General features: G+C 42.4%; 1 protein-coding gene across 4 annotated transcripts in view; it reads left to right on the forward strand.

Annotated features, from left to right (window-relative positions):
* LRRIQ3 (leucine rich repeats and IQ motif containing 3) overlaps window positions 1-22080 on the forward strand; it is a 69604-nt gene extending 47524 nt beyond the window's left edge. For 3 of the 4 annotated variants that reach the window (XM_029618680.1, XM_029618683.1, XM_029618681.1), the window contains 3 exons: window positions 5281-5422; window positions 9458-10160; window positions 20485-22080. In XM_029618680.1, coding sequence (XP_029474540.1) covers window positions 5281-5422; window positions 9458-10160; window positions 20485-20689 — 1050 coding nt within the window. In that variant the 3' untranslated portion in view covers window positions 20690-22080. The remainder of the gene's footprint in view (window positions 1-5280; window positions 5423-9457; window positions 10161-20484) is intronic. The other variant, XM_029618682.1, reaches the window with a different exon arrangement.
* The last annotated feature ends 396 nt before the right edge of the window (window positions 22081-22476 follow it).

Raw genomic sequence — 22476 nt, forward strand, 5'->3', positions numbered from 1 at the left:
AACCCCTTGATCATTCAACAGTCCAACGACTCCCTTGCAGGCTTTCTGCTTCAGATATATTTTTAAAAGTTTTTATTGTTTTTGCCTCTATGAACAACTTCTTTTTAAATTTTCTCTTAGCCTGTCTTATCAATGTCTTACATTTAACTTGCCAGTTCTTATGCTTTATCCTATCTTCTGAAGGATCCTTCTTCCAATTTTTGAATGAAGATCTTTTGGCTAAAATAGACTCTTTCACCTCACCTTTTAACATTGCCGGTAATCGTTTTGCCTTCCTTCCACCTTTCTTAATGCATGGAATATATCTGGTCTGTGCTTCTAGGATGGTATTTTTTAATAATGTCCACACCTCTTGCACACTTTTTATCTTTAGTAGCTGCTCCTTTCAGTTTTTTTATAACTATTTTTCTCATTTTATCAAAGTTTCCCTTTTGAAAGTTTAGCGCTAGAGTCGTAGATTTACATTCTGTCGCCCTTCCAGCCATTTATTCAAATTTGATCATATTATGATCACTATTGCCACCACTGTTACCTCTCTTACCAAATCCTGCGCTCCACTGAGAATTAAATCTAAAATTGCTCCCTCTCTTGTTGGTTCCTGAACCAATTGCTCCATAAAACTGTCTCTTATTCTTTCCAGGAATTTTATCTCTCTAGCATACCCTGATGTTTCACTTACTCAGTCAATATTGGGGAAATTGAAATCTCCTATTATTACTGCACTACCAGTTTGGTTAGCTTCCCTAATTTCTCTTAGCATTTCGCTGTCCGTCTCACCATTTTGAGGAATATAAACCAAAGAAGCTGAAGTCCTCAGAAGTATTTATTAAAGAGGCAATATTCCAGTAAGTGCCCGACTCAAGGCCTGAGTTTCGCCCGACCACGGGCTGCTTCAGGGGCTGTTCATGACAGATTTTGTCAGTTGACAGGAAACAATACAGTTATCTCATACTTTATCCAGTAATGCAAAATCATTAAAAAAAAAAAAAGGAAGTTTTTCCAATTTGTTTATGAAGACACTTTAAAAGTTGCATAACGCAGGTACATTCAAAATTGCATGAAATTGCTCCTGATCACGCAGTGTTATGCTTTCAAACTGGAGAGTAGAACAAACTGAGGAAATATTGTCACAATGCAACATTTGCTTGATGCTATTGTAAAGTCTCATCATTTTGGCCAGGTGGATGGTATAATACCTGTTTATGTAACTTTCATGGAAAGATTATATACAGAGGGATGGAGTAGAAGAATAACTTACTGGTTAGAGCAGCTGGCTAAGAATCAAGGAAATATACTTTTCAATACAATCTTTTACCTTTTTTTATTTGTTATATATAAAATCTTCTTATTTTAAACAACACACTGGGCCAGATTTTAAAACTTATGTGTGGGCATAGATTTGTGCGCGCAACGCGGCACGCACAAATCTACGCCCGATTTTATAACATGCGCGTGCAGCCGTGTGCATGTTATAAAATCCGGGGTCGGCGCGTGCAAGGGGGTGCACACTTGTGCACCTTGCGTGCGCCGAGCCCTAGGGGAGCCCTGATGGCTTTCCCCGTTCCCTTGGAGGGAACTTTTTTTTCAGTCCCCTCCACCTTCCCCTCCCTTCCCCTATCTAACCCATTCACCCCCCCCCCCACTACTTTATTTTATTTCTTACGCCTGCCTGAGACAGGCGTATTTTGCGCGTGCCAGCCGGCTGCAACGAAGGAGGCTTCGGGACCGCCCCCCCAGACCCACCCCCTTCCCGCCCCCTTTTTCGAAACCCCGGGACATACGTGCGTCCCAGGGCTTGCGTGCGCCGCTGAGCCTATGCAAAATAGGCTCGGCACGTGCAGGGGCAGATTTTGTCAGGTTACGCGCGTAGCCTTTGAAAATCTGCCCCACTGTGTGCTAAGATATTAAATGTCTTTCAAATGATGACTCTATAATTTTTAGAAAACATTTTATTGGGGGTAGATTGAAAATTTCATCTATTAGTATAGGTGTCCCTGCACCATTTTGTCTGTATAATCATTAACTTCCAACCACCTCTGTGAATATTTTTTGAAAATTTTTCTTAATATGTTAAAGTCCCCAAATTTTTTTTTTATGACATTCATTAAGCGATGCATCACTCTTAAAATAAGTTTTAAGGGTTACCTTCTTATTTTTGCTGAAATCTTTCAAGTCATACAAGTATGAATACCTTAAACCCTTCAATTGTTCCTGAATAAATGTACATGTTTCAGACAGTCCGTTTTTCTTCAGGGGATATAGCCGTGGTAAATGTACTACAAAAACGGGTTATTGCCATACTCTTTTATTGTTTAACGTGTGCTGCTTCGTAGTCACTTCAATATTCAAACCGACGCCTTGAATGTCAACTGATCCTCAGTGTAACCCAACTATATATATGTCATCCAGTCTTCATAATTCAACCAATCGAAATGCACGCGAGCATCCTGGGCCAATAGTAAACCTGCCATCGCCGGCATTTGCATGTGATGAGCGCTATTAGTTTTTGGGGAGGTTGGCTGTGCGTTTTCGATGCGCTAAACCCCTCACTGTATAAGGGCTAATAGATGCGTATCAAAAACGTGTGGCCAATTGCAGGGTAAACGGTGCTCTCGGCTGAGCGCACCTTACTGTATCGGCCTGATTGAGCTGTAACAAAACTGTATGAGTACTGAGAGAAGCTGTACTAAATGTGAGTAATTGGAGTACACTGTTCTGAAGGTAAATGCAGTCTACTAATGTGTATATGTTAAAGCTACAAAGGCTGGAGTCAGCCAAGTTTGTCCCGCCGCTGAGTCCCACACAAGGCTCATAGTATTAGAGCTATAGCAGCATTGGTGGTCCTTTTAAGGTCAGCTTCCATGGAGGAAATGTACATAACAAACACTGGAGTTAATTTTCAAAAGGATTTATGCATGTAAAAGTAGCATATATCATAGCAATTTTCAAAAGCCCACTTGCATAAATCCTTTGGAAAATTTAGCCTTATGGAGTGAATTTTCAAAGAAGTTATTCATGTAAAAGTAGCAGTTTTCAAAAGCCCATTTATGCATGCAAATCCGTTAGAGAATTACTTTCATAGAGGTCAGTCCACAAATCCACATCCATTTACTGTTTCGAAATTGATTCCCGATGCAGCAGTAAGTATGAACAGTCTGTTTTGCAAACCTTCCTTGAGTAGAATCCATTTTCATCCCCTCTAATGTCCATTTTTATTTTTTCTGGTTGTATTTCTGATGAAAATGAAAATATGTTTAAAACAAAAAAGGGATTTTGCCCAGCTAAAACATGTTCTCCACCTGTTAGCGTGTTTTTTTCCCCCCTTTTTTATTTGGAAGGCTTCCCATATGTGTGACTGCTCATTCTTCTTGTTAAAAGCAAAGTTGCTTACCTGCAACTGATGTTCTTGTTATGAACTCACCTTCCCCCATGCTTCACCCGACGCGGCACGAACACTGCCGAAGTGGGGCCTTCCCGTGCGGCCTGAGCCGCGGACTTTTCCACGCTGCCTGCCATCTTCGCGGCACTGGAGCCGCCGCTGACGTCTTGGTGATCTTCGCGGCAGGAGGCCGCAAGCCCCGGCCTGGATTGGCGGCTGGAGCCGCCCTTGGGGCTTCCTGCAGCGGCTGGAGCCGCTGCCGTCTTCGGGGCCTACATTCAGGCCCAGCCCTGCTGCCTCTGATGTCGGTGCAGGACCGATGTCCACGGTCCTGCACAGCTTCCTGCTTCCCTCTAGGTGCACGGCCGCACCTCTCTTCTGTATTTAAAGGGCCCACGACCGGATATGCCCTGGGCCCCACCTTTGTGACTATTTCCTGTTGCAGCCCTATAAAAGGGCTGATCTTGCCATTGTTCGTTGCCTTGCATTGGAGTTGCTTCACTCTGGAGACTCCTGCCTGCCAGAGCTCTGACAAGTCCTTGATCTTCTTCGTGGAGCTCCTCGTCTTGTTTGCTTCGTACCATGTCTTCATGTCATGTCTTCATTGCCTGAGGTCCCCGTCCAGGTGTCTCGCTGTCTCATCTCCCAACGTCTCAGCCTTCCTGGTGTTCAGCCCGCCTTGGTGTTCGTGCTTGCTCCGGAGCCTTCTGTTCTGCCAGCCGTGGATCTTCGGGTGATGCAGCTTCATCATGGGAGATGCTGGCAGTGGGCTGGTGTCCTGTGCTTCTGAGCCGTTTTGTCCTGCCAGCCTTTGTGGAGCTCCGGATGACATATGGCTTCACCGTCGAAGTTCTGCCTCAGCTAGATTCTTCCCTGCACTTGTCCCGCTCTCCGTGTGGTCCGTGACCAGCCTCCTCGGGCTGTGTAGGGCGCGCAGTGGGACAGGGTGGTCCGCGACCAGCCCATTGGATCTGCCCGTGAAGGTGGGCTGAGTAGGGTGCCCTGAGAGACAGTGCCAATGTCCTCCTGCCCAGCTTCTCGTCTCGTCTGGACTTCAAGTTCCTCATTTCTGTTGCCGTTGCATCAGCCTTGGTTTCATGTCTTCAACAGCCCTGGTGTCATGTCTTCAATAGCCCTGGTTTCATTTCTTCGTTTCAACCCTCTTCTGTGATGCTGTCGCATCAACCTTGGTGTCATGTCTTTGTTTCAAGGCCTCCGTCTGCCCTCATCCTCAGGCCGGCCTGCTGCTCCATGCCGATCCAAGTGGCAGGTCCGAAAGGGCTCGGAACAGAGGACCGTTCCCCTACCAACATCATCTTGTTGTTGGCGCTGGGAGCTTGCAGACCCGGCAGAGGGTAAGACCATAGTCATGCCATGCTGGAATATGATGTCAACCCTCGGTTCGGTCCTGGATTCGTCTAGGGTTGGGCTGAGGCCCAAGGGCACATGAAAACACCCGCCACATAACAGTTCTCTGAGGACAGTACAGCAAGGAGTCGGACATGTCCCTTCCTCCCTCCTCTCTTTTCAGAGCTGTATTCTTCAATACTTTATTATAAGACTGCAGGGACTCTACAAGGTGGCAACTATATGGGCAATTGAGATTTTTCCAGTATTCTCTGGGAGATGATCTATTTCAGTGCCATTGCTTGTGCGACTTTATCGTGCTATCCTTGGTGGATATTTGAACAGGTAAGCAATTGCAGGGCATCCGTGGAATATTGATCCCATTTCACCAGTTCCTTATACCTTTCAGTAATCTATATGCAGAAACACAAAATATTTAAACAACTAGGAAATACTGGGGGAAAGTGAATCGTGAAAAGTACTTTACAAAGAGTAATAATTGCATGGAGAAAAGCTGCATTTAACTAAAATCATGAATCATATTTTGTTTATAGGTTGAGGATGATGAAATTGGTGAAAAAGAGATTGTTGGCTTGAGTTTTGATGATGAAGAAAAATTTTTTTACACTTTACTAAATCCAAAGCAAGAAAAGGAGAGAAAACAGCAAAAGACGCCTAGCCATCTATTATCAAAAGGTTAGCACCATTATGAAGCAAACAGTTTATCAGCTGAAATAGAAGAAAACAAAAGTAAATAACTTACTTCCAGGAATATTACACTAAAATTCAGAGTTATGAAGGAGCAGTTTGTGAGAGGCTGCTGTTCATAATCACGTGACATTAGGGAAAAAGCACAGGACAGCTTCTGTGGCCAAGTCCAAAAGCAAAGCCCATTCATGCAGCATTGTCTGAATAATCAAGAAGGCTGCTCACCTCATAAATATGTTGCTAGCAGTAATTTTGTTATGGGTTTTGTCAGTTGCTTGGTTATGATTGTAAATATTACTACCCTTTCACATAAGGTTTGGGGGTAACTGGCATGGAGCGGCAGTGATTACCCTTAACATAAAGCTTGGGGGTAACCTGCACAGAGCAGCAGTTACTACCCTTAATTGAAACATGGGGGTAACCTGCACAGAAGATCAGTTACTACCATAAGAAACTTGCTGGACAGACTGGATGGACCATTTGGTCTTTTTGTGCCTTCTTTACTATGTTACTATGTTAAGTGGGATGAATTTTAGAGATGTTCTGGGGCAGAGTTGGGTTAGCCAAATAACTTATGCAGCTAACTCTGATTTAGCCATATAAGTTATTCAGCTAACACTAGACAAGGGCACGAGCAGTATTAAAGTTGTCCAGGGACATGCTCCCAGATAACTTTTTTTAAATTTTATGTTTATTCAGTTTTAATCAATATTATATGATATAAAACAAAGCAATTCAAGTATTAAAACAAAGGAAAAGCTTATAATTCACACCCCATCTTCAAAAGAACAAGTCCACATAATGGGAGCAGCAGCATACCTCACTAGTACATTTTAAATTAAAGCACAAACAAGAAGTTTTATTAGAAATAAAAGTTTCTAAATGAATAGGGTCAAGACATTTACAGGGGAATTTCAAGAAAAAGGTAGCCCCTAAAGCTAGGACATGAGATTTCAAACCAAGAAATAGCTTTCTTTTAGCTTGTGTTTCTCTAGATACAGCTGGAAAGACTTGAACAGTATGGCCACAGAATAAATAATTTATATTTAAAATACTGCTGAAGAAATAGATCCCTATCATTAACTGACACAAAGGATACAACAAAGGTTGATCTTATGGCTATATTATCATTAGAGGTCTGCAGAAATACAAATGCATCAGAATTATCAATGGAGGTTAATACATCCATTGCTCCATTTATTGTTCTTACCTCCCTCTTCTTGTCAAGCACTTAATAAGAATTTGATAAAGGAAAAGATTTATCTGAAGAAAATTGTAAAATCTCAACAGCATATTTTTTAAAGAGCTCAACCCCAGATAGTAAGTGGGTTTTGGGGAAATTTAAGAAACATCAATTCTTTGATCTCAACTTTGTTTTCTAATATTTTGCACTTATAATGAAGGCTCAAATTATCTTTAATTCCAGAAGTTAATGCAGATTGTATATTAATCATAGTCCCGGACTGAGCACCTAAATTAGTTTCAATTTGTCCCAACCTTTTATCTACCTCTGTTAGTTTTGGAGACACAGCTGATGAAAATTGACAGAGCTGTCCCACAGAATTAGAGACAGAAAACTCACAATACGTGTAATAGCTTTCCAAATATCCTTAAGAAACACCAGCCAGATTATCTCCTTCACCAGATATTGGACATTGAACAGCTTTAGGAATCTCACATAATGATACAGCTTCACCAGATGTCTTAGAGCAGTCCAAAAAAGAAAGATTCTCAGAGACCTGAGATTGAAGCTGCTTCACTTCGTTAAACTGGGAAATGGATGATAAACTTCCAACCATAGAATTGTTACAAGGTAACATGCCCAAGGGAGCTAATGGAGGCGATCTTACCTCCGGACTTAAGGATACGTTGTCCAGCTCGGCACTCATGGAATCCTGCAGTGATGAATTGAACTATAAAACATGCTGGTCCATCAGGCCCATCAAGGGAGTAGAACTGAAGGTGGATGGTAACGTTCCCTTTCTTTTCTTCCCCATTTTGCTGGGGAGAAAATTAGGCATAAGGGGGCGCACTTTATAGGCCCCAAGCAGTCTGATGGCAGGGACTGAAAGTGGCCACGAGGTAACTACAGCGTTCCTCCCAGGGCAGGACCAGGTAGGCAGCAACCTCTCTTCTCCCAGATAACTTTAACTTTAACTTTAACCTCAACCAGCTATAATAAAAAAAAATATAGCTGGTTAAGTAGCACCAGTGCAATTAAAAAAGAAAATAAAGGCAGCCTAATAGGCTCAGCAGCCCAACCCCCCCCCCCCCCCCCCCAATAACAGAAAAGTGTGAGGACCGGCCCTCACCCCTCCACTGTGGCAAGCCCCTCCAAACATTTAGGGAAAGCTAAAGAGAAAATGGGCTGGATTGGCACACCTCTCCCACAGTGAATTAAAAATGTAATTGTCTCCAGCTCCTCCTCCTCTCCCTCCGTCAGCCCACTCCTAACCCTTCCATCCACCCCCCTCCCTCCAAAACCTAATCTGCTGCTGGGATCCCAATACAGTCGTACTGCTCCCAGTAGCTTCCAGTATTGCTCTGACAGAATAGTGTTCTGACAGCAGCACTGGTAGCTGAAGCTTCTAGCATTAGTGTTTAGAGCAATGCTGGAAGCTGCCGGGAGCAGATACGATTATACCTCAATCTTGGCAGCACATCGAGTCTGGAGGGAGGTGGGTGGATGGGGAGACTTCTAGTAACAGGTTGTAATGGTGCTACCATCACAGACCTTCCATAAGATGCCACAAATCTGAACCAAATAGTTTTCCTGTCACATGCCATGGGAAGTTTGATTGACTTTCCAAGGCAGTGATATTTTGTTCGCAAAATACACTACTAACACTTCCTAACTTCAACCCCCCCTCCCCTCCAACTCCTCATTTTTAATCAAATCAATACTATCTGGGAATTACCTTTTCCTATTCATAGTGCTATATTACATCTTCATTTGTTAGGATGGGCATCTTCTGCCCTTAAGTTTGATAATTCTCTGAAAGAGCAGCCTGACTTCTTGGCTATAGCAGCAGCAGAGCAATGTACATACCAAAATGATGCTGCATCATTTGGAAAGCTCACCAGAGAGCAGAGTAATGATCTGCTGCTGTAATATAAAGTTGGTTGTAAACCACTTTGATTTATTTCTGAAAGGCGGTATAGTAAGATAAATAAACTAACCCAGTAAATATAAAGTACGGATGCAAAACGAAAACTTTGATCAGAAACAGTTTTGAGATGAAGTAGTGATCTTGATCGATCGAAGCAGAAAATCATCCTGCCACAACCTGCTTTATTATTTCTTTCTTTTTTTTTTTATATTTTATTTATACCAAATGCTTAAAAAAAAAAAAAAAAAGAATGGGGTCAATTATCAAAGAGCCATGGAGCAACAAGGATTACCAGCTAATTTTCAGCAGCACTTGACTGGATAGGTATTCATCTGAAAATTCACCTAATTCTAGCCGATCAAAATTTGAACTGGCTAGATTTAGGTCTGTTATTTGTGTAGCTATCGTTAGCTTCCTAAACTTAGTTGGTTAGTACTGAACATCATTGCTAACCAGCTAAGTTGTAAACCCTTCCCAGGATTACCCATGGAGCTGACTGTTTTCAAACTGGCTAAATGTATGCACTTTGAGCTCAATGTTACAGTATAGTGCTTAGGTGGTAAATGATTAAATAACTGTGCATTTGAATGATTCTGTTTATAGCCCGTTGCAGGCAGAAGACAGCGTATTTGAGCATTCTCTTTAGCTGATAACACTCCCTTCATTAGTTTCAAGAATTTGGCTTTATGAATTATATGTGGATCATTTTTTGTATCCCATTATATATATTTTTAGGTGGTTTTTGAGTGTGGTACTGGGCTGTGTTTCGCGGTACTTTTGTAAATAAAGTAAATACATAACCGTGTGGCATAAGCTTCTTCATGATTATATAAGAACATAAAAATCGATCCTTTCAATTACCTGTGGTATCACTAATTAATAATTTTTTAACATATTGCTATTTCTTCTGTAGAACTTATATGCTCTGTGAAGCCTGATGTGAGAGCGGAGAAAATAGAATTTAGACTTCCAGTATTTAAAGCAATTATTTATCAAGTAGATCCAGTGCGGTGTATGCTGCTGTCCAATCAAGATATTGGAAGAGGTATTCGTCTTGCTGTTCGCCAGTGTCATTCAATGATCCAGAATACTCCAAAACCTAAAGTTGTGTATCAACCAGCAGTGAGCTTGAAGAGGAAGATTTTTGCTAAAATGCAGGACTCTTTTAAACTCGTGCCATTTTATACTGTAGATAAAGCCTACGAAGAAAGAGAGAGATATAAGATTCAAGCGGAAAAAGCTCACCGGGTTCAAAAGATGTACTGTGAGAAAATCATAGCGAAACAGAATATTGAAGAGGTACTCAAGAACAAGAGCAAGAATGTTCTGAAAAAACGTGAAACTGATGATTTGAAGCTTCAAGAAGCTTTACAGCAATGCCAATTAAGTAAATCAAAAGAAATTGAGAAAGCAAAACAAAAATATATTTCATTTGTAACAGACAAGAAACAAAGAAGAGCGGAGAATTTATTAGTTCAAAAATTTAACTCTCAGCATAATTCTCTAACAAATGCTTTGCTAAGACATGATAAATTGCTGAAGCATGAGAATATAAAAAGAAAACACAGAATCATGCATTCACTGGAAGGAAAGAAAATATATCCTTTGATTCCAAGGTACTGTAAATTTATAATATATACTGATCTGTTTGGGTGGTTAAGCTTTTTCATGAGAAATTGATATTTGCTATTACTGAAGTTTTATTTTGGATATATTTAAATCAGATATACATCAGCATCTGAAACTAAGAAAGCAACGTACTAAATGCCCGATGTATTGTAATAGCTGCTAGAAGCAAGTTCCTTTTCATTTATGGTGTATGATGGGAGAGAAAGATGAGACATTTTAAAGTGAGACTGTATATGTGTGTCTGAGATCATGTGGGAAAGGTTGTTACTGTGAGTTTGAGGTTGTATGAGGCTGACTAAACAAGAAAGAGAGTGGGTCTGTGTTTGCCTGTGTTACTTTGTGTCTATAAGAGACAGTGAAACCTGCCCAAAATTGAAAGGTGAGATGAAAAGCAAGCATGAAGGAAAAACAAGATACGAGGAAATGTATCACAAAAGACATGTAGAAACAGAGAGACACAAAGGAAGAAAGCTGCAGTAGTAGGGTTGAAATAAATGAGCTCAGATGCAACAAAATGTCTGAAAATTATTTTAATAGGATTTTTAAGTGAATATACTTTAAGGCAGAGCTTTCCAAACTTTTCATGTTGGTGACACCCTATTTAGACACACTAGTAACAAAAAACTGTATATGTATGATGTATTCTCGTACTATTATGATGTTGTTTTGAATTTAATACCTTTTTAATTTCACGACACAATAATTCAGTCTACTAGCAAACCAGAGGTTAAAGGTTAAACGAACAAAACATATTTCGACAATTTATGTATGTTTCTTTAAGTTATATACATAAATGTTTCACGACACAACCTATCTCATGAAAACCTTTCATTTATATTAAAAAATATATAATATTCCAAGATTAATGTTATTGTTATAATTTATGAGTAACAAAAATAAAACAAATTGTCCCCCACACACTCATCTCTTCCCCCCCCCCCCCCCAGCACGTCTGGCCCCCACACTCACGTACCTCATCTTTTTGATTGTTGCCAGTGTTGCATGAAAAAACAATCCCAAGCACATGCCTGGCCCCCACACACTCATCTCTTCCCCCCCCCCCCAAGCACATGTCTGGCCCCCACACACTCATCTCTCCCCCCCCCCAAGCATATGTCTGGCCCCCACACACTCATCTTTCCCCTCCCCCTCCCCCCAAGCACATGTCTGGTCCCCACACACTCATCTTTCCCCTCCCCCTCCCCCCAAGCACATGTCTGGTCCCCACATACTCATATCTCCCCCCAGCACGTCTGTCCTCCATACACTCATCTTCCACCCCCCCCAAGCACATGTCTGGCCCCCACACACTCATCTTTCCCCTCCCCCTCCCCCCAAGCACATGTCTGGTCCCCACACACTCATCTTTCCCCTCCCCCTCCCCCCAAGCACATGTCTGGTCCCCACACACTCATATCTCCCCCCCCAGCACGTCTGTCCTCCATACACTCATCTTCCACCCCCCCCCCCAAGCACATGTCTGGCCCCCACACACTCATATCTCCCCCCCCCCCCCCAAGCACATGTCTGGCCCCCATACACTCATATCTCCCCCCCAGCACGTCTGTCCTCCATACACTCATCTTCCACCCCCCCCCCCCCCAAGCACATGTCTGGCCCCCACATACTCATATCTCCCCCCCCCCCCCAAGCACATGTCTGGCCCCCATACACTCATATCTCCCCCCCAGCACGTCTGTCCTCCATACACTCATCTTCCCCCCCCCCCCCCCCAAGCACATGTCTGGCCCCCACATACTCATATCCCCCCCCCCCCAAGCACATGTCTGGCCCCCACACACTCATATCTCTCCCACCCCAGCACGTCTGGTCCCCACACACTCATATCTCCCCCCCCCCCAAAGCACATGTCTGGCCCCCACACTCATCTCTCCCCCCCCCCCCCCCCCAGCACATGTCTGGCCCCCACACTCATGTACCTCTTCTTTTTGATTGTTGCCAGTTAAATGCTTCACTCCCTTCAGGGTTCAAGCCTGCCTTGCTGCATAAAACCTTCCATGATCACCAGACACTGTTGCTTGCAGTCAGTACTCCTCATGGCCAGGCCTCATCGTCAGCAGCAGCCAATGACAGGGACAGCTGGGCTCAAGTCCCACCCACCAAGCCCCAAAAAAACCCACGATTGATAGCAAAAATCGCCCAATAATAAGCAACCCATGAACTGAAAAAAAAAAAAAAAGTGAATCTCTAGAAAAAAAAGCCCAAACTCGCCTCGGAGTTGACCGGGCTTGCGCGACAGACCTGCACGCTGCAGGCGACACACTGACATGTCGCGACACACAGTTTGGAAAGCTCTGCTTTTAAGGGATGTAACAGAGTCAGCACTGCCTCCCCAGTAACTAAGTAGGGTCCAACCCCTGCTATAGAAAATAGGCTAGACATTATCGCCGGCAGAAGCATCAGAAATGACGCCACCTTTTATGGTGGCGCTATGGGGGCAATAGTGAGTACTGCACCATAACTGCGGTGGGCGAAAATGCACGGCCGCGATGCGGCTGGGTGCACACTATCGTCCCCCTCCCTTTTTTTTTTCGTAAGTCATCATTCCGTGAAATGATGAATCCCCTGTTGGTTTGGAAGGGCACTTTTCCCTCTATTTAAAACCTGGCCTGGGTTCTCTATAAAGGGCCTGTACATTTAACTAAGTTGCAATCTAGATTCTTGTGGTCCAGTTCCCTGCAAGCTTTTGATGTGGAAAATGTATCTTATCTGAGCCATGCTACCTAAAGGCGTGCAAGACTGCAGCGACAAATTCATGTGGAAGCATTGGGGTGAATTTCAAAAGGAGTTAATGAGCATAACATTAGCATGTGCATGCTTAAGTAGCTTGTATGTATGTACATGATACTTTATAAACATAAAAATGTGCACATATTCTTGCTTTCGCTTGCACGTTTACCTGCACAAAAAGGTGGGCTAGGGGTGTTCCAGGGAGGGGCTAAGAGGTAAATGCAGAAGTTGCTATTTTATAAGAGATACAAGTAAATATGGGGGTCCATATTCAAAAGCCATTTAGATGGATAATCTAATAGTTATCCATCTAAATGGCATACACGGCTATATTCAGTCCTTATCCAGCAAATTTCTAGCTAGGTAAGGAGTTACCCGGCTAGAATTTAGCTGGATAAAAAAAGGGGGTTTGAGGGTGTTCCAGGGAGGGGCTTAAATATCTGACTAACCTAGCCGAACATTGGGTATATCTAGCTAGGTTAACCAGATAACTTTAGGCCTGCTTTGAAGCAGGCCTAAATTTATCTGGCCTCATGAGGCCAGCTAACTCACTACTTACCCAGATATCTTCAGAAATTGCCGGGTAAGAGGCACACCTTCCAAAAAAGGTTGCGGGCCTTCCAGCACCCCTCCCAATACAGCCACCAGCTCACCCACTCATTACCTTTAAACAGGGCCCCATGGTCCTGCCTGGATCGCTGTGCTTAGCAATCCTGGCCGCTTGCAAGCACAGCAGTCTCGTGTTAAAGTTATCCGGCTACGTGAAGCCAGATAACTTTAGCTGGATAACTTATCCACTAAACGGCCAACTGAATATTGGCCTTTTGGTAACTTATTCATGCAACTTTACACCTGCTAGTTATCTAATGAAGTTGATATCAGACTGATCTGATGTCACATATTGGTTGGGTGGGAGGTTTCAGATTTACGGTCTAAAAAGACCCAGTACCTTAATAGCTGTCAGAGGGCCCTGGATGTAGTCATTATCTCCATTGAACAACTGGTTGTGGCTAACTTATTTAGCAATAAAAGTAATTCTACTTAAAAGAAAACAGCAGTTCAAACTAATGGATTTTATTCAAATAAAAAATAAAACAAGCTATTTGGCAATGGCAAGTTGCTCTCGCTCTCTCTCTCTCTCTCTCCTGCCCCCCCCCCCCCCCCCCCCGAACACATTAGACTGAGGCTAATATATTTCTAATTTCACATTAAAAGATTATATAAGCAATCAATATATTATTCTTTGACGACAAGCTTCCTTTCATCACATCCTTATTTTTGTTATCATACAGTTGGTCCAATCACAGACGTAGTCAAAGGTCTGTACTTAATCACTTATTGCCCCTAATACTGAAGCAGTACCCCTTTTTCTCCATTCTTGATTTCATCAGCCAAATCATGCTGGGGTGTCTGATGCAATACTAATGCAATACTTTATAATATTTTTCATTAGAAAAAAAAACCTGCTAGCACTGTATTATGGCTATGGGCTAGGTGCAGATCTAAAAATAACCCTATTTCTAAGATTTCAACATAATTTCATAAGATTTCAGTAACTTAGTAAGCAGCAGACTCGCTAAGCTTCGCAAAATATATGTATGTATGTTTCACTGTTTTACTCTGTGTAGCTGATCTATGAAAATTGAGACCTCGACCCAAAAAATAAGGGTCTTTCTAATCTAAATTCTGCAGAGGTCTGGGTGAAATGTTGGGAGTTCAGGCTGAAGAACTAGGAGGGTCTCTGACCTGGAGAAGGACTGGGTGAACTGGTAGAGAAATCAGAAAACTGGTGATTTCAATTACATGCGCATGTTTTAAAATATACCAATTTGCGCAAGTAAATCAGGGTTTTATGTGGGCAACTTGTATTTTTTTTCATGCATAAAATATGTGTGCATGTTTCTAAAATAGGTAGGATAATTATGTGCTTTAAATGCATTGCAGATATTTGTGCATAACCATACATACATGTGTAAGTTGGAGGGTAGACAAACCTGATATGCGCAGGTTATAAAATACTGTAGCAGATCTCTGCACGGTCATATATACTTGTATACAGGGCCACGCTGAGTTGTCTGAAAGTGATCCTCCCAGCTTTTTCTAAAGGCCAGAATTATACCTCCTTGCTGGCTTTGCCACCTTCTACATCTCTGCCTTGTGAGTCCAGTGGCACCCTCACACGGGGTAAAGTCTGCATTGTATCTTTTATCACAGACTTTACCTTGAATTTTCAAAATGAACTTTTGCACATACAGGCATCTTCAAAGCAAATGTAAGTGGACTGGTACGCACACAAGCTCTCCTGTACCGAGTTACGCCTGCTCTATCAAGGATGTAACTTGTGTGGGTGAACTCGTGCATGTGCTATTTAAAATTCAGAAGTATAAGGTAGATTTTCAGAACCCAGCATGCGCAAAAACCGGGAGATATGTGCGCGGGTGCGCCAAGCGCATTTTGTAAACGGTCCAACCACGCGTGTACCTCCCGGTTAGCGTGGAAGTGCCGGGCTCTGTGAAAGAGGCAGGCCAGGGTCAAGGTCTGGGCGGAGCTGGGGGTGGGGTGGGGGGCCGGCCAGGACAGTGTCATTAGGCGCTGTCCTGAGAACGCAAGTGCCGGCTGGCAGGTGGAACTTACTTCATCTCTTCAGATGAAGTAAGTTATAAAACAAAAGAACAAAGGTAGGAAGAAGGGTTTTAGGGGTCGGGGAGGAGAGGGGAAAAGGAGCAGAGTAGGTAGGGGTTTAGGGAAGTTAAAGGAGCAGACTGGGAGGGAACTGGGCAAAGGCCCAATCATGTCACTGCATGATTCTTTAAAAATCCCCCCTTGTGCGCGAGTCACCACCCGTGCGCACTTGCGCACGTAGATATAAAAACAGCCGGGCATGTGCATGCGGGAGGAGGATTTTATAATGTTCACGCGTCGGTGTGCACATGTTATAAAATCGGTGCATCTTTTAAAATCTACCCATATGTGCATAAGTGCCAGCTCTGCCCTCGGAACACCTCTTCCCAGGGCAGGAAAAACTCCGTGCGACATTGGGTTAGGCACATACCTGTACGTGCACTGTTTTATAAACAGCCATTTCCGTGCCGAATCCCGGGTTTTACGCATGGAAATGGCTTTGCAGATTCAGCCCTAAGTGAGCAGGTTTTCAGACTGTATGTTTTGGGCCAAAGCCTAGGAATACTCTTTCCTCGTGGACTTTATACCAGGTTTCAAAGAGAAAGTATGCACATGCATGCCCTTTAAAACTTACCCTTGGACTTTTGCATCTGCTTTTTGTGTGGCTAGACTTTTCAGGAAAAATAAGCAGGTAGATTTGAAAATGCAGTCTGCACATGTTGTTTTCCAGTCCTGCCTAATTGCAGCTAAAGGCATGCACATTGTGGAGCACAGAATGCACTCTTAGGTAAATTAAGGAAGGGAATTTTTCAGATTGTTAAATCACATGCATAATTTGCTGTTTGGCCAAGTAAAAGGCTTTGAAAATTGTTTTGCGTCACTGCCAGAGACCTCACAATCAGTCACTATGGGGGCAGTAACAAAAAAAAGCCAATACAAACTCATTTTCAAGGGAACCGTCCTGCAAGATTCGGGTAGTATTGGGGACCTGTGTATTTGGGCATCTGCCTTAAAACAGGGGCAAAAATCCAGGTGGGGCTTTCAAACTAAAATGCCTGCACAGGCACTTCCTTCCCCAAGGTAACCACACCCATTTTTGGTCACAGATACAAGTACCCATGCTATGATTAGCTTGTTTACTTTTAACTGTAGTGATGGTGGAGGGGACAGAAAATTGCCCTCCTCCCATATTAAGCAAATTTAATATAGTATTAATATTCTTTTATCTTACAGCTTATAATATTGTTATTTGTAATATGTTTTTGTTGTATAGAAACATATAGAAGCATAGAAATGACGGCAGAAGACCAAACGGCCCATCCAGTCTGCCCAGCAAGCTTCGCACTTTTTTTTTTTCTCATACTTATCTGTTACTCTTGGCTCTTAGTAACCCTTTGGTTCTATTTCCCTTCCACCCCCACCATTAATGCAAGGAGCAGTGTTGGAGCTGCATCTAAGTGTAATATATAGCTTAAATTAGTTAGGGATAGTAACCGCCGCAATAAGCAAGCTACATCCATGCCCATTTGTCTACCCAGACTATGCGACTCAGTCCCTGTTGGTTGTTGTCTGTATATAGATCCACTTTTCTTCATTCCCCCTGCCGTTGAAGCAGAGAGCTATGCTGGATTTGCACGAAGTATCAGACTTCCTCCCCTGCCGTAGAAGCAGAGAGCTATGCTGGATATGCACGTAGTATCAGACTTCCTCCCCTGCCGTTGAAGCAGAGAGCTATGCTGGTTATGCATTGAAAGTGAAGTATCAAGCTTATTTGGTTTGGGGTAGTAACCGCCGTAACAAGCAAGCTACTCCCCGCTTTTTGTGTTTGCAAATCTTTTTCCACATTTCCTCTTGCTGTTGAAGCTTGGAGCAATGTTGGAGTCGCATTAATCGTGTGTATGTTTATTGAATAAGGGTATTATCTCCAGGTAGTAGCCATCATTCCCGTGAGCCACCCGTTCTTCATTCATGTCCTCTAGTCTTTATGGATCCACAGTGTTTATCCCATGCCCCTTTGAAGTCCTTCACAGTTCTGGTCTTCACCACTTCCTCCGGAAGGGCATTCCAGGCATCCACCACCCTCTCCGTGAAGAAATACTTCCTGACATTAGTTCTGAGTCTTCCTTCCTGGAGCTTCAACTCGTGAGCCCAGGTTCTGCTGATTTTTTTCCGACAGAAAAGGTTTGTCGTTGTCTTTGGATCGTTGAAACCTTTTAAGTATCTGAAAGTCTGTATCATATCACCTCTGCTCCTCCTTTCCTCCAGGGTGTACATATTTAGATTCTTCAATCTCTCCTCATAAGTAATTCGATGAAGACCCTCCACCTTTTTGGTCGCCCTTCTCTGGACCACCTCCATCCTGTCTCTGTCCCTTCGGAGATACGGTCTCCAGAACTGAACACAGTACTCCAGTTGTGTATTGTAAAAGTGTTTCTATAAGAACATAAGAAATTGCCATGCTGGGTCATCAAGCCCAGCATCCTGTTTCCAACAGAGGCCAAACCAGGCCACAAGAACCTGGCAAGTACCCAAACACTAAGAAGATCCCATGCTACTGATCCAATTAATTCACCAACTCGAGCATACAAGGGAATCCTTGTGTGGTGGTAATCTTGTACGGAGGTTTTCGATGAGGATAACCGATTTGCAGTTATCCTTTCTTTTACCTCCGTCTATTATTCTTTTATTAAGGTCAAAAATATTTTTTAAAGATGCTCTTTTGTGTGATTTTTCTTAAAATCCCTTCTCCCCTGCTGCTTTTCCGACCCACTGCTAGTCTTACGTCATACTTATCAAGGTCGTCGCCTTTGTTGATATCTCATGGGTACGGAGCTGCTTGTCCGACACGGGCCATGTTTCGGCACGGGTGCCTGCTTCAGGGACTATGGGAGAGTGTGCTGTGTCCTATGTAGGGTTCACAGCATTCTAAAGTCTTGTCAAAAGTACAAGATTACCACCACACAAGGATTCCCTTGTATGCTCGAGTTGGCGAATTGTTGAAAAGGGAAAGAGGTTGGTTAGCGATTAGTGAATACTGATCCAATTAATAGCAGTGGCTATTCCCTAAGTCAACTTGATTAATAGCTGTTACTGGACTTCTCCTCCAAGAACTTATCCAAACCTTTTTTGAACCCAGCTACACTAACTGCACTAACCACATCCTCTGGCAACAAATTCCAGAGCTTTATTGTGCGTTGAGTGAAAAAGAATTTTCTCCAATTAGTCTTAAATGTGCTACTTGCTAACTTCATGGAATGTCCCCTAGTCCTTCTATTATTCGAAAGTGTAAATAACCGAGTCACATCTACTCGTTCAAGACCTCTCATGATCTTAAAGACCTCTATCATATCCCCCCTCAGCCGTCTCTTCTCCAAGCTGAACAGCCCTAACCTCTTCAGCCTTTCCTCATAGGAGAACTGTTCCATCCCCTTTATCATTTTGCATCTGTACTTTCTCCATCGTGACTATATCTTTTTTGAGATGCGGTGACCAGAATTGTACACAGTATTCAAGGTGCGGTCTCACCATGGAGCGATATAGAGGCATTATGACATTTTCCATTTTATTAACCATTCCCTTCCTAATAATTCCTAATATTCTGTTTGCTTTTTTGATTTCTGCAGCATACTGAGCCGACGATTTTAAAGTATTAGCCACTATGATGCCTAGATCTTTTTCCTGGGTAGTAGCTCCTAATATGGAACCTAACATTATGTAACTACAGCAAGGGTTATTTTTCCCTATATGCAACACCTTGCACTTGTCCACATTAAATTTCATCTGCCATTTGGATGCCCAATCTTCCAGTCTTGCATTGTCCTCCTGTAATGTATCACAGTCTGCTTGTGATTTAACTACTCTGAATAATATTGTATCATCCGCAAATTTGATAACCTCACTCGTCTTATTCCTTTCCAGATCATTTATTTATATAGTGAAAAGCACCGGTCCAAGTACAGATCCCTGAGGCACTCCACTGTTTACCCTTTTCCACTGAGAAAATTGACCATTTAATCCTACTCTCTGTTTTCTGTCTTTTAACCAGTTTGTAATTCACAAAAGGACATCACCTCCTATCCCATGACTTTTTAGTTTTCGTAGAAGCCTCTCATGAGGGACTTTGTCAAATGCCGTCTGAAAATCCAAATACACTACATCTACCGGTTCACCTATATCCACATGTTTATTAACCCCTTCAAAAAAATGAAGCAGATTTGTTAGGCAAGACTTCCCTTGGGTAAATCCATGTTTACTGTGTTCCATTAAACCATGTCTTTCTATATGCTCTACGATTTTGATCTTGAGAATAGTTTCCACTATTTTTCTTGGCACTGAAGTCAGGCTCACTGGTCTGTAGTTACCCAGATCGCCGGGTAACTAAAGAATGTCATTCTGGTATTGTGGATTTAAAGGTTAGCTTTATAACTTTGAAGTTTAATATATCTCTCTTTAAGGAAGAAAAATTCCCCAAAAGTACAGTGTGTGAATTTTAGAAATGAAATGGAAGAATGAAAAATTGTATCCCAGAAAGTCATACAACATTTATAGAAATGAAAGACTGAATAGTTAATAAAAAAAATACGGCAGACAGACATATCTAAGATATACAGAGCAGTTCAGGAGCTACAGACATGCCATTCCTTTTTATCTTCTTTAATTGTCTCTATGGATCTGATTTACTAAGCTTTTCTCCCTATAGACCTAGAATGGGAAAGACATCTTATTAAATCAGTCCCTATATATACTGACATTTTCATCCAACCATGATTCACCTTTCCTCCCTCACAACTTTTACCTCTCTCTATTCCTGTGAATCTGTTCCCTAATGTATTTCATTAGAGACCACATTCATCTGGTCTAGAAAGTGTAAAACCCGATTGTGAGTCAAAAGAAAATGATTAAAGACATTTTATAAAGGTTTCTTCTTTTATTTTCTAGGGAGCAGATGCTACAGACAGAACATCCTGCCGAGAAAGTTGCTGTTACTTCCACTGTCTTTCAAAAGGCTAATGATAAACTGCTGCAAGCCAGGGCACATGTCACATCTGTGAAGGTGCAAAAAGCCAGTGTGGAACCTCTGTATAGGATACCAGAGATTCAGACCGTTACCAGGGAAACATGGTCAAACGATTCCACTTTTTAAATAATTGCCTTCCAAGGCATGAAGTAATGAAAGCCAAACAAGTTGAGATTTTTCTGTAGTGTATTTCAAATCAAAATATATGTTTATTTGCTTTTAGATTGCGTAGAAGTTATATATTTGCTACAATTTTACTTTCTACCTGTGCAGTATAAAATTTATTAGAGCCACAATGCCTTTTTCCTAGGTATTCAAATTCTAGTGAGGAAATAAATTTAAGCTTGCATGCAGGAGCTTATCAGGATTTGCCTATATGACTCATGCTTGGTTTGCAGAAATATAATACTCAAAACAAAAGTCAAGTTTTATATCCAACAGTATTTTCCTATGCATTATGGGGTCGATTTTAAGACCCGTGCGCGTGTGTCCATGTGCACTTGGTTCCCGGCGCATGCACATGGACGCGATCATTTTATAGCATCCGTGCGTTGGCGCGTGCATGTTATAAAATGTGATATCTGCACGCCTTATTTTAACATCCATAATGTGCGGGGGAGGGGGGATATTCTAAAGTACGCGCAGCGATGTGGTCGGGCCTTTGCCCAGTTCACTCCCAGTCTGCATCAATTAAAGAATGGACTGGGAGGGAACTTTCCTACCCCTAACTCAAATCCTTCCCCATTTTTGTTATTTTTATACTTACTGTTCTTCGGGAGCAGAAGTAGCCTCTGTGCGGCTGCCGGTGCATGTTTCCCCGGGATAGTGGCTATTGGCACTGTCCCGGCCTTCCCTGCCCAGACCACACCCCACAGCCCATCCCTTTTGCAGGGCCCGGCACTTCTGCATGTAACGGGGGAGGGAGGGGGGGGGTTACGCATGTGCCCGGGCCTGTTCTAAAATGTGCACGGCGCGCGCAAGGCCCAGCCACACGCAAAACCCCTGGTTTTTACGCACGCAGCCCTTTTAAAATCGGGCCTTAAATTTTTTATGTTTGTTTTTGAGACATGCATATCAGGAATGGAGTACTAATTCTTAGAATTTACTTTAGCTTATTTTAAGTTTAGAAATTTGAAGAGCTTACCAGACTTTATTTCTAATCCTTTGTAACTCTGTACTTTTCTTTTTCTGCTCTGTCTTCATGTATCTCTAAAACTGACTCACTGAATGTCATAAAATAGTTTAGAAAAGTCAGCGCCTGCTGATATACACAAACAGCAAGAATGCAATTACAATTTTGAGTGCAGTTAATGCACGCACCACTTCCAAAGCATTTACCTGTGCTGCCTCAGTAACTGTATCCCTAGAGCAATGCCATTAGCTTCAGATGATGATTTTCACCTGCTCTTTGGAAACTTTACCATAACATTTTTTCCCAGCTGCTGACTTTCATTAACACACTGTATATGTTCATTATTTGCTTTTTTATACATTTAATTAAATTTGTTTCCAGTTTATTATAATTGTTTTCTTCCTTTACTTTTAGCTGTAATAGATTAGATCTATATACATTAAGGGGTTCATTTTCATATGCCTCACAGGTACAAGGTGCTCATGGCTCTGCAAGCTAATTTTCAAAGGGAAACTCCTTGCGTGCAAAGTAACAGAAGACGTTGCATCTACTTTAAAGTACCCACAGGGATTTCAATATGAAATCCCATCTTGTTTTTCCCTCTATCAAGTTAACTCCCACCTTTTTTTGTCACAAGTAAAAGTAAGTGCGCTGTGCCCTATGCTCTGTGAATGTACTTTTATCTGCACTTGGATGGCAGCAGGAGGAACAGACTTTTTACATAAGTAAAAAACATGGAATCTCATGAATTGGCTATGGCCTGGGTGTAATGAACCAGATA

The sequence above is a fragment of the Rhinatrema bivittatum genome, chromosome 10, assembly GCF_901001135.1.
Source record: "Rhinatrema bivittatum chromosome 10, aRhiBiv1.1, whole genome shotgun sequence".
Lineage (NCBI taxonomy): Eukaryota > Metazoa > Chordata > Amphibia > Gymnophiona > Rhinatrematidae > Rhinatrema > Rhinatrema bivittatum.